At 34.7% G+C, this 11,929-nt stretch overlaps 1 protein-coding gene across 1 annotated transcript in view; it reads right to left on the bottom strand.

The window, feature by feature from the left end:
* Nucleotides 1-2,619: 2,619 nt before the first annotated feature.
* LOC110451446 (collagen alpha-4(VI) chain-like) overlaps nt 2,620-11,929 on the bottom strand; it is a 25,340-nt gene continuing 16,030 nt past the window's right edge. Inside the window, exons 14-25 of the mRNA XM_021499464.1 lie at nt 10,592-10,607; nt 9,605-10,222; nt 9,213-9,260; nt 8,800-8,850; nt 8,494-8,535; nt 7,696-8,124; nt 7,038-7,169; nt 6,817-6,843; nt 5,516-5,745; nt 4,639-4,840; nt 3,443-3,577; nt 2,620-2,914 (exon numbers count right to left, since the gene is read on the bottom strand). Of these exons, the coding sequence (XP_021355139.1) occupies nt 2,886-2,914; nt 3,443-3,577; nt 4,639-4,840; nt 5,516-5,745; nt 6,817-6,843; nt 7,038-7,169; nt 7,696-8,124; nt 8,494-8,535; nt 8,800-8,850; nt 9,213-9,260; nt 9,605-10,222; nt 10,592-10,607 (1,959 nt within the window). The 3' untranslated portion in view covers nt 2,620-2,885. The remainder of the gene's footprint in view (nt 2,915-3,442; nt 3,578-4,638; nt 4,841-5,515; nt 5,746-6,816; nt 6,844-7,037; nt 7,170-7,695; nt 8,125-8,493; nt 8,536-8,799; nt 8,851-9,212; nt 9,261-9,604; nt 10,223-10,591; nt 10,608-11,929) is intronic.

The following is an 11,929-nucleotide window of genomic DNA, read 5'->3' as shown; positions in this document are numbered from 1 at the left end:
ACACACACACACACACACACACACACAAGTACATTGTAAATGTGCAACCACCTCCCCACCTCCAGGCTCCTCCTCATATTACATGTAGTCTCAGACACTGGGAACTAGAATTTTCTCCTCGGATTGAATGTATTTGACTCAGTGCATCTCAAAAAGTGAAAAAAAATATCTATAAAATAAAAACTTTGTACATTAATGTATATTATACTTGGGGAGCTGTCTTAGAGATGTGTAACTGGGGATGGTATTCAACCTGGCCTTTAAGCCTTCCAATGTTCATGCCTCCACTACTGATTCTGGTGTAAGATATTAATTTAGTTTGTTACTCTGTCCTGTCTAGATCTTAGCATGGCATGCGATGTCCTCAAGTTCTGCAATCACTTGCTGTGAACTATACTACTGGAACTGCTTAACAGCCTGTAGATATGCTCTGTGTCACCAAAAGAGTAATAACAAGGTAGACAAGTGCTCGAATGTATGAAAACACAGTGTAACAGTAATATGTCTAACATATGTAATTGTTTACATCTATACATTGAATTGTCATATATTAAAATCAGCATTTTGAATGTCAGAAGTATTTAATGCTCAGTGCATACAAAAAGTGTAAGACATATGACCAAAATAATTTGCGAAGCTTATTTTTAGTTCCGGAAACCTGTATCGCGGAAACGACATATTCCGCTCGTACTATTGTCTATTTTACGATAAATATACAGCAATAATTAGATGTAGACTAGGTAATGGTAGCAAATATTTGTTCAATTTTAATGCTATATACCGACCGCATATACAGGAACTACACAACAAACAGTGAAATAAGGCACAATACGTTTGGAATGGTGCGCTAGCATTGTGTACGGAAATATAATTTCGTGTATAAAACCGGACCCGGAGGCGGTCCAAAGATATATGGATCCGGAATACGAATCGGAACTTCGAAATATTGGTTTTTATTTAAGTTCCGAGCATTAATGCTATTTGATTTTTATGTATATCAAATATAAGTGTTGGGACACGTTAAAGTATTATATTTTTGACGGTATGGATAATAATATGACATAATTTTGCCCTTTACGCATTAAAATAGGAATAGGCAAAATGGGGTGGGGGAATGGCGTTCTAACTTCAAGTGAGCGAAATTGCAAAATTTTCACCGGGAACCCCACATTTTTTTATGCTTACCGAAAATCATATATACTTGGCTGTCTTCTGTAAAAGTTTTATAAAATTGACATGGGTTTTGATCGCATTTTTGCTTGTTTTTAATGCATTCGTTTGATGTAAATTTGTTAAAATTACATTTTGAAGAGAATAGATGGCCATGAAAAATGCATAAATATACCAAATATAATCATTTTTGTTTTATTTCTGCTTTTGATAGTACATCACGAGATGTGTAAAAAATATTCAACTTTGTGGTAACTCAAATTTTGCAAATATTATAGAAAACACATTTTTACTTAATTTTCATATTTTGGGGGAAATTTGCAGAAAAGTAGCTACCTTACTGCTGATATATCTCAAAAAGTAAGTCGAGAACCCCCTTTTTTCTTTTCATATATGGAATCTACGTAAAACATGCAAGAAAATAAGCCTAATTAGAAAAAAATGACATGGGTTTTTCCAAAAGGATGGACCCACCTTAATAAGGAACTGATGACAGATTTTTAGATAAATGAAATGTTCAGGTATTTAACTTTTGAAAAATATTTTCTTTTGATATATTTCCATGTCTGTGTGCGGATTTGCACAGGGGCAAAATGTCTGGGGGCGTTTCTGTTTGGGGGTCACCGGTTTTGTTTGTAAACTTCCGGTTGTCAACTTCTTGGCGCTGTGACACTCCAATATGCCACTAAACCTACCAAAAAAGTCATTTTGTAGCCTTTGCAAGTTATGTATTTATGAATCTAGACAGTTGTCACTAGTTTTGAACTTCAAATATTAAAGTTATTAGCTAAAACGTTTGGTAATAATATATAGTAAATGATTTAGTTGTGCGAGTCCTATAAGTTGTCCTAATTAATGTTATATGCGCAGGTTCTAACACAGTCGTTGACAACATTCATTACGGATTTCCAACAATCGAGTGGTTTTGTCGATAGTATTGGCCTTTGCAGAGCAAACCTCTACATTTGTGATTTTCAACAATGTTGTGACATTTGTTAAATTCAATAACTGGTATTTAACTTTTATCAAGAATATATAAGTGTTACTGAATTTTTTCACGCGTTTTATTTATACCAACTGACATTTCGGAGGTAAGGAAAGGAAAAACTTCAACGTTAAGTTATTTCACGCACTGTTTGTACTCAAAATTGACAATACACCCTATATAACACTGTAAGAACATTTTATCAAATAAATATACTTTTTTTTAAAGTATTACTTATATATTTTATTCGTTCGTCTAGAACAATATATATAAGTTCTTTATACTTTTGTGTGAATGATAAATGCCATGACAGTAGTTTGTACACAATATATAACCTTGATAGTATTTATGTGATCTGATATTATTTCGCCATGTACTGTTTCGAGTTCAGGCATTTGATAAAGGTACAATCATGTATCTTATGTTTGATTATCAAGCATTTGAAGCAGACATAACAACATCACTATATAATTGCAGTATCTTTATTGAATGTTTGCACAGGTATTAAGATATATAAACACAATACACGTACTTGAAGTATTCAGTGCACATGTTATGGACTGTTAAATCCCATTAAGACCGGTTGATTCCAATTGTTAATGTTCAACACAACGGTCTGGTGTGTGTTGTCTCCAGCAATAGTTCAAGCACAATGCACCTCTTTGTGTACGAACACGTAGTCAGCACATTATTCTCAGCGACCTTAAGTCTCCTAACCATGGGTTACCTTTCATTGCTGAGCCTGTGCCCCCATGGAACCTGTAAAGAAATATTTGATATTCAATTACAAGAGACCTACGAGTGTTATTACTTGCTATTACTCTGTCATTTGTACACCGAACTAGAAAAAAACAATGGATAGCAACATACTAATACAGTTATATATATATAGTGAAGTTATTATAAATATAATGAATGTTGTCGACATTTTACACAAGATTTTCATCAGAAGTCAACATTTCATTGATCTGACGAACAAAGTTATGCTACGTTTACATTAGGTTTCTGGCAAACGTAACTGCCGTGGCCGCCGGGAACATAATGTAAACTCAGCATTACCAAAACCGACTGTAACTAGACATGCATAAGGTACATGTAGCATCAATACATAAGATTAACATACTGATTTACATAACATTTGATCGGATGAAATATTGCGAGATCTAGATTTCTTTTTGGTATTTTAACGTATCGACCTTTAAGTCCATATTTGGTTGAAGTGCAGATAAGAAAGTTTGTTTAAATAGTAACCATTTCATTAGGACGTTTATGATAATATAAACCTACCAGAGCACGTCTTTTTGATGAGGATGCCTTCTTGGTCCATCAGTGAGGAAAAGTCATCTATCATGAAGGTGAAGTACTCTCCTGGAGAGGATGCCACCTCCTTTAGATTTTTCATTTCGACACTGCTGCCAATACCTGAATATACAAGATCATTTGTTAGCAAATGATTATGTCAAGTCGAAAGGTCTGATAACAGGCTTACTGTGCTTCACTGGTCATTTGTCTGATGAAGGTGACAGTGTACATATCGTACTAGTCATCGAAACGTCACAAAGAAAATTATATTGGTTCTGTAAAAAGAACTTCTCATAATCCATACTTACCAACCCGAAGGAAATGTTTAGAAATAGGCTTACTGTGCATTTCTTTTAAAGTAGTATTTTATCAACAATATGTATTTATGAATGTATACAATTCAAATTTACAAAGACTAATAGAATATAAAGTGAAACATAACATTTTTATACATAAACTAGGGATATGATTATATCGAAGCCTGATGCTCTGCCAGAAGAAGAATCTTATCCAAAGGTTTGATAAATGTTTAGTCCTAATTAGATCAGGACACAATGTCACAAATTTCCTTCCCGAAAAATAAGAAACAATGTTTAAGCTTGCTAAAGTTTCCTTAGTAGCAGTTATGCTTCATCGTGAAAAATCTAAGATCAAAGGAAATTTGAGGGAAACTTTTGAAAATGGAGCCGGATACAAATGACATCTACTACATTGTAAGTTGACCTGTGTAAAAATGGCAGTGGCTAGTTCTACCTGTGTATAAAGAACAATAACAAGTTACACTTGTGTATAAAGAACAATGACAACATACGCCTGTGTATAAGGACATTGACAAGTTACACCTGTGTAGAGAGGTCAATGAAAAGTTACAACTGTGTATAAAGAACAATAACAAGTTACAACTGTGTATAAAGAACAATGACAAGTTACGCCTGTGTATAAAGGACAATGACAAGTTATTCCTGTGTATAAAGGACAATGACAAGTTACACCTGTGTATAAAGGACATTGCCAAGATACATATGTATATCAGGACAATAACAAGTTACACCTGTGTATAAAGAACAATAACAAATGACACTTGTTCTTTTATGACATTGACAAATTGCACTTGTGTATAAAGGACAATAACAAGTGACACATGTGTAACCGATATTTCATGGAATGTGAATAAAACTTACCGATGGCATATATGATAATACCCTGAGCCTTGGCTGCCGCCGCCATTTGCCTTGTCCTGGCCTGGTTTTGGGGTGACCCGTCGGTGATGACAATCGCTAGTTTGGGAAGATTGGGCCGTGCTCCTGCGCTTGTTGTGAATGCCTGCTTTGTCATTAGGTCTAAAGCATCATCGGTGGAAGTGTCTCCTCCCATATAGTGGACCTGGTCGGACCAATGCAAGTCAACATATATTATTTTGTAGACTTAAGCAACAGTGAACAGTAAAAGGACAATTTAAGATAACGAAAGACATTTTGGTTGATATTGTTAGCAAAACATTAAGTGGAATAGGCCTTAAAAATCCAAATTGCATGTCGTATATGTAAAGTGATTATGTGATTGTACTTTTTTCCTATTTTCTATCTAACAGAGGGGCGACACCCAATCCGATATCAAAACTTGTACACTTTACTGTTAGGCTACCGCGAGATTCTTTTGATGTACATCAAAGAGTCAAACTAGTCTTCTTGTCTCTCCACAAGTTGGCTCACACTGAGCCGTCATTTTTTAGGACATATATCATGGATGCAGAAAGGATAAGTGAGCATCGAAGATATTCGAATCTTATTCCACGGCATATAAGACATTTTGTAGTAAGCTCCATACATTTTTTTAATTTAACACATACTGAAATAAATGATATATTAATCAATCCATTCCAATGGTAAGTTCTGTGTAGTAATATGTTTAGTTTTCAAGATCCTTATGATTAAACATCGTCGACAAAACAAACACATATTTGTTGTATTGGTGATTGTATGCAGGACACGAATCGGGCTCGGACTGGGTCTCTAATGTCTTTTAATGTTACAAGGGATAATAGCAGCAAAGGTGTACCTGTGAGATGGCAGCCCTTAAGTCGCTCTCTGTTCCGTAGCTGTTCAGGTTGAAGTCGATATGAGCATCTGTGGAAAAGGAGATCATGCCGATTTGGACACCATTTGGCCCAATGTTATACCTGCTAACCAAGCTGGCGATGAAGTCTTTTTGCTTGACGAAGTTCGTGCTGTTTATACTTGTGGAAGCGTCCGACACGACTACAATATCTGCCTTGTACTTGTTACATCCTGTAAATTCATCAGACAAGCTAGTAATTATCTTAATACTCTGGCGTTTAAAACATCATAAGCACTTTTAAATAGAACAAAAATACTACACAGCGTCAAAACACAAGAACAAAATCACAGCTCAAAGCGAATGAGAAAGGACAACATGAACTGATGAGAAAGCAAAACAAAGAGAAATACTCAAGACAGAAGGAATTCTGGGCTTAGTAGTGTACTGGCCAAACCAAAAGGCACAAGAACGTTAACAAAGTTAACAGTTGATGTTGGAATGATGCTGAGGAATTAAAATATAATAACCATAGAGATACGATTAACACAACCAATAATAGTATACAACCTCATTGACTACACCCAAACGGAAACATTACGAATCATCAAAATCAAATATATTGACATATTAAAAATCTCACAATAAAATATGCTGCATAAGCTTTATCATAAACTTCAACCAAACTGGCCGTGAATCAATGTAACAATCCAGCTAAGCTGAAGATTAATGGAATCTGAAATTCATGAATTCGAAACAGGCGTGTCATGAATCATCCGGCTATAAGGCAATGTTATTATCAGTCGTTCGATGTTGTGATTTGATGTAAACCATACTGTTCAATATGATGGAAAATCCTACGCTGACATGGCGGGAAATTTCTTTCTCTTGAAGTTGGATGTATACGTTCTGTATATGAACGTATTGTAAAGGTTGGCAAACTCGGCGATGGAAATTACCTGGCACTAATTAAAGTGCACATGCTCACCCAATTTGGTTGGTATCAATTACTTCAGACTCAATAACGGGTATCATCATTAATTATGCATGCATAGAATAAGCAATCGCCTTAACCCTAAAACTTCACGATATGAATGGGATAACAAATTTGATTGAAATAAAAACCCTTTTTAGGGCAAGTATTGCCTTATAAATGATCGACAAAGTAGAAGTAACCTCCGAAATCATGGATAACACATTGAGTACGATGAATGCAAATTAGAAATTTTCACTGAAGATATTAGGCATTCGATATGTCAGAAAAAAACTAAATCATATTTCGTATTAAAGAAAATGCTACTTACGCTCAGGTTCTGCACATCCAGGTTTTTCTGGAAAAAAACAACTTCTCTTCAATTCAAACCGAAAAGGAAAAAAAACACATAAAAGTACACACATTCTATTGAAAAGTTTTTCTTGAAGTTATTATACATAATTCATCATTGGTTAGCTCAACATTTATCGTAAGATATAAAAACAAATATCCACGCGTTCCTTTTTTCACGAAGACTTAAATGTCATATACCTTTGCAAACGCGGTGGACAAATCTATTCCTTAGCATTTCCAGACTGTCCAGGTTGTCAATCTGGAACACGTAGTCACTTGATGGTTTAGATGCCAGCATGTCCAGTTCGGGTTTGTAAGCACTACCAATCCCTGGCATTATAGAAACAGCGTCAGTTAGTCACATAATGGTGCTTAGCATTAGAGCTAAAACGCATGCACGTACACATTTAAGTACCTATTATCAATGTTAAAGAATACAAACTGTACACAATAACAACATTGGACCTGTTTTTGGTATGGTGTTAAGGTTAAAGCATACTAATTCAAAGACCGATGATAGTGTTAGATTAAAAACACAAGTAACATACACATAACCTTTTGTTTGTGTTATTTCCTCTTATTAATTTACTCATTTCCTTTAAATGCATGCTTTGTGGTATGTGTATTAAGAATTGTACTACCCTTTCACATACGTCGTCAAAATGAATTTCAAAATGTATCTGACACAAATAAATGCATAAATAGAATGGATCGACTTCTAGTATAAACCCTTATTGCGTCGGGGAATGTTCAGGAACGGTTTCGTTTTATCTAAATTACTATAATATTTAGCTAGTGCCTAACATACTATCACTGCCCTCACAATATGTTCTTTAACAAATAAATTACACCATACCGATAGCAAACATCTCGATATTTTCGGTTGCTAACACATTATGTGCGGACGCTCTCGTCATCTCGGTATTCGTCGACTTTCCGTCCGTTATGAGGATTCCGATGTGGGTTATCCCGTCGCGGACCTCGGACAAGCTGTGACGAAGAAGGAGGTCCAAAGCCTTATTGGTGTATGTGTTTCCAGTTGTCCAGTCAATGTTCTCTATGGCGCTCTCGAGACTCCCCTTATCCATGTACTTGTGCAGGCTGAATCGCATCTGGCTTTCGTCACTGTACGTGATAACACTTATGTGTGTCTTTTGCGGCCCAATATCAAACATGTCGGACACGTCTCTAACAAAATCAAGTTCCTTCCTGAAGTTTTCTTGAGAACCGATGCTTGTCGACTCGTCAAGGATAAAAATAATGTCGACAGGATTTGCATAGCATTCTTAAAAGAAAATTAATATATTATTTTTTTTTTTTTCACCTGGTGTGTAGATGTTGTGGTATTATTGAAATATAATTTTGTCCTGATGTGTTGATGCTGTGGATTATTTTAATATAATTTTGTCCTGATGTGTTGATGCTGTGGATTATTTTAATACAATTTTGTCCTGATAGGTTGATGCTAGTACTGTGGTAGCTAATGGTCACTACATATAACGCAAATTATGACTATGTTAGGGTTGAACATGGTATACAGATACTATCCAAATGGTTTGTGTAGTTACAAAATGCTTATCATTATGATTATTTAGGTTTATATTTCCACATTTATAAATACCAGACACAAATTAACAATAAAATTGAAACAAACCTCTTTGTATTTCTTTAGTTGAAATCTGGTTTGTTGCACGAGCTTAAAATAAAATTGAAAATATGTAAATGTGTGTTTGTTCATAATATACATTTCTAGTTTTAAACTTGCAGCGATCGTTTTAAACATCTTCGCTTATATATCTGGACTATTTGCTTTTCCACATATAGTTCACTATCGATATTGAAACATATACATATATTTTCACTTTTTTTTAAGATAGACATACACAGTTGCAATTATAGTAGGTCTGACGTATCGAATCAACAATCTATCTGCATAAGTAAAATGTTAAATGGGTCCAACCGTATAATGTTCGTCGTTCTTGGCTGGTAATATGGTTGTCAAACAGCGAAGCTAAAACATAAGTAGAAACACATGACATGACACACATACAGCTTACATTTTACAAAACAATGCGTTTCTGTATAATTATCATAGCGCATCAAACATTGGGTAAACATGTTAGAATCCTTCCCATCACTGAAAGTCGTTAAAAGCTACACGTATTGTTTAATGCAGAAAAAAAAAAATCACATTTGGCTATTTAAGTATTTCTTGTTTTAAAGATAAATTCACATATCCGTATTTAATATGTTCGATCTAAGACAAGTTTAAGCAAATGGAGTTGTTTGTTTAGGATATACGTTTTGATTAAAACAAATGTGTGACCGAATGAGAAAAAAATGTAATATAAAACGTGTTGCGACAATACATACCATACAATGATCGTCTTAAGGAGCCGGAGCTTTGATATAATGTTGGAGCTGGAACATGGGTAATGTAAATATATCAAACATGTAAAAAAAATGTGTTTCTTATATCGGCTTCTTTTGTGGCATAAACGAGAGATTATTTCACTTTGAAGATTTTCAAGTTTAGACAAGGAAGCCTTAATTGCTACAATACGAAGAAGAAAAAGTCAGATTTATCGTGACATCGAAATTGAAAATCCCCATTGTACTTTTTCTCATTAATTTTCCTTCTGTTATCAAAGTGTTATCAGAACTCAAAATCAACTTATATTTGTTGCTGTAAAACCTATTATTTCGCATATTGATTAAAAATTGATTTAAAATGTTGGCAGCGCTATGTGAATAATGATACTAACCTCTACAGAAGCGACATGCCAATAACTTCTTTATATGTTCTGTATCAAGCTTTGTGTAGGTGTCCACGGTGATAAGGTACTTCTCATCCGGATCAGATGCAATGCCGCGGAGTTCGTTAAGGTCCACTGAACTCCCTATACCAACAGCGAACATATGAATACCGTCACTTGTTTTGGCCATTCTTGCTTGATTTTGTGTCTCTGCTTTTCCTTCTTCAGTTGAATACATATCGTATGATCCTGGATTGGTGGCGCCGTCGGTAAGAACAACGCCAATGTGTAATGCATCATCTCGTGCGCCATTTCCAGGAGCAAATAGGTCGGTGCGCATGCGTTCTATGGCTAGGTATGTTCTGGTAGCGTCGCCAGCGCTGTATCGTATCTTCCTTGTCGCTGCCAAAATATCGTCGCGGGTGGTAAAGTTGTTGAACCTAAATTCATTGAACACTTGGTTGCTGAATGAAACTGCGGCGAACTGGACGTCGTCAGTAACAGTTTCAAACATGTTAACAACGTCATAGAGGAAAGATCTCTGTTTCTTAAAGTCCTCGATATAGATGCTGCTGGACGAGTCCACCACAAACGCTACGTCTAGTTTACATCCCGACAAGGGTACCTCTGTATAAATGGTAAGAAAAAAACAAAATAGAAAAAGAAATTGTGTTTAAAACCTATTTTATTATTTAGCACTAGCGTTTACATCAACAACTTAAACATGTCACATACAATATATTTTGTTCATTTTCCTTTTTTTTGTTGCTTTATTTGTTTGTTTGCTTGTTTTTATGTCATTGCCACAAGCAAAACTGACTTTAAGTACACTCGTCTGTAATACAATAAACCATCATAAATGGTATTCCATCTGTCCTTAATAGATACACCTATCCACCTGGTGACTAACATTACGATCAATTCAAAGAAATAAAAATCGTTTTATCAATAAATGTTGTTTGTTGACCGGTGTTTTATTGTGTTGAATATACTTACCGACTGAAGGGTGGATCTGAAAATTGAAGGTAAACGCATGAATTCAAACACAGAGATTATAAATATTACAGCAAAGTACATAAATTACTCTTCGAAACGAAATGCTAACGGTATCCATGGCAACAATGTATACGCATTAAGACAACAAGAAAGCTTATCATCAGTAGTAAGATATAGTTACGTCAAGGGAATTTCAGGCAGACTGATTGTTCAAAACGAATGCATATTTAGCGATTTTATTAACCCCAGAATTAAATGACAAAACCCATGTTCATAATTGATTGATACAATTTGACGTATTGTTTTTACCATGCTAATTGCATTTGTAAAGTCATACGCTCATATAAAGATAAGTCGGAGGAACAAGTTTTGATTTTAAAACTTCAAACTCACCGCGTCGTTTTTATAAAATCATTTCACACACTATATTGTTATAATCACCACAAACAGAGAGTTATTCACTAGTGGCAGGTCGATGGTCACTGACAGTCTCTGACCATTCAAGAATTTTATGTTATATATTTTTTTATTTTCATTATTATGTCTGTGCCTTTATATATATATGCAGATAGTTAAACAAAATCAAGTACATGCTACTTGCTACTTACCAGACACCAAATGGCGAGTAGCAGGGTAAACGTTAGAGACAACATCTTCTCAGGTCAGGACAGACTCATACTACTCGGCTCTCACACTTTCAGTTTTATAGCATATGTAAATAGAACAACAATTTCCTGCATGTAATTTCACATAAAATATCAGTGATTGTTTTCCGGGTCTGTTAGACAATTATATGGTTAACGTGTTTCTCCTGACAAGTTAATAGGTATACTTCAAATAGCCAATTTAGTCAGTAACTTACTTAACAGTTTTTATTCCCAAAAGCCATCCTTGATTTGTTTTCTCTTTCATACTTTTTATGAAATGTATGTGTATGTAGTTATCACGTGATCGGTCATAAAATAATTTAGTTAATGACAAAACACTAATTATGGTGCTTAATGCCGGACTCCGTAACTAGCAATAAAAAAATATGGTTTGCTAAATGATATCTGATGCGTTTTCAAATCTGTAATTCAGGAATTGTCTAAATGATATCTTATACAAATAATATACAGTATATAAAAATACGCTTTTTATCAAATACATTGAATAAAAAAACGGGAAATCATAAACTATTTAAATAGCACATTGTAAGTATGATACATTGTATACAGTGTTGTTGGAAACGACCAGTGTATGGTGATTAACTGTAAAACGACACAGTGTATGATGATTAACTGTAAAACGACACAGTGTATGATGATTAACTGTAAAACGACACAGTGTATGATGATT

The sequence above is a fragment of the Mizuhopecten yessoensis genome, unplaced genomic scaffold (assembly GCF_002113885.1).
Source record: "Mizuhopecten yessoensis strain PY_sf001 unplaced genomic scaffold, ASM211388v2 scaffold6021, whole genome shotgun sequence".
Lineage (NCBI taxonomy): Eukaryota > Metazoa > Mollusca > Bivalvia > Pectinida > Pectinidae > Mizuhopecten > Mizuhopecten yessoensis.
The sequence above is the reverse complement of the archived record's forward strand: the minus strand, read 5'-3'. Positions and strand labels throughout refer to the sequence as shown.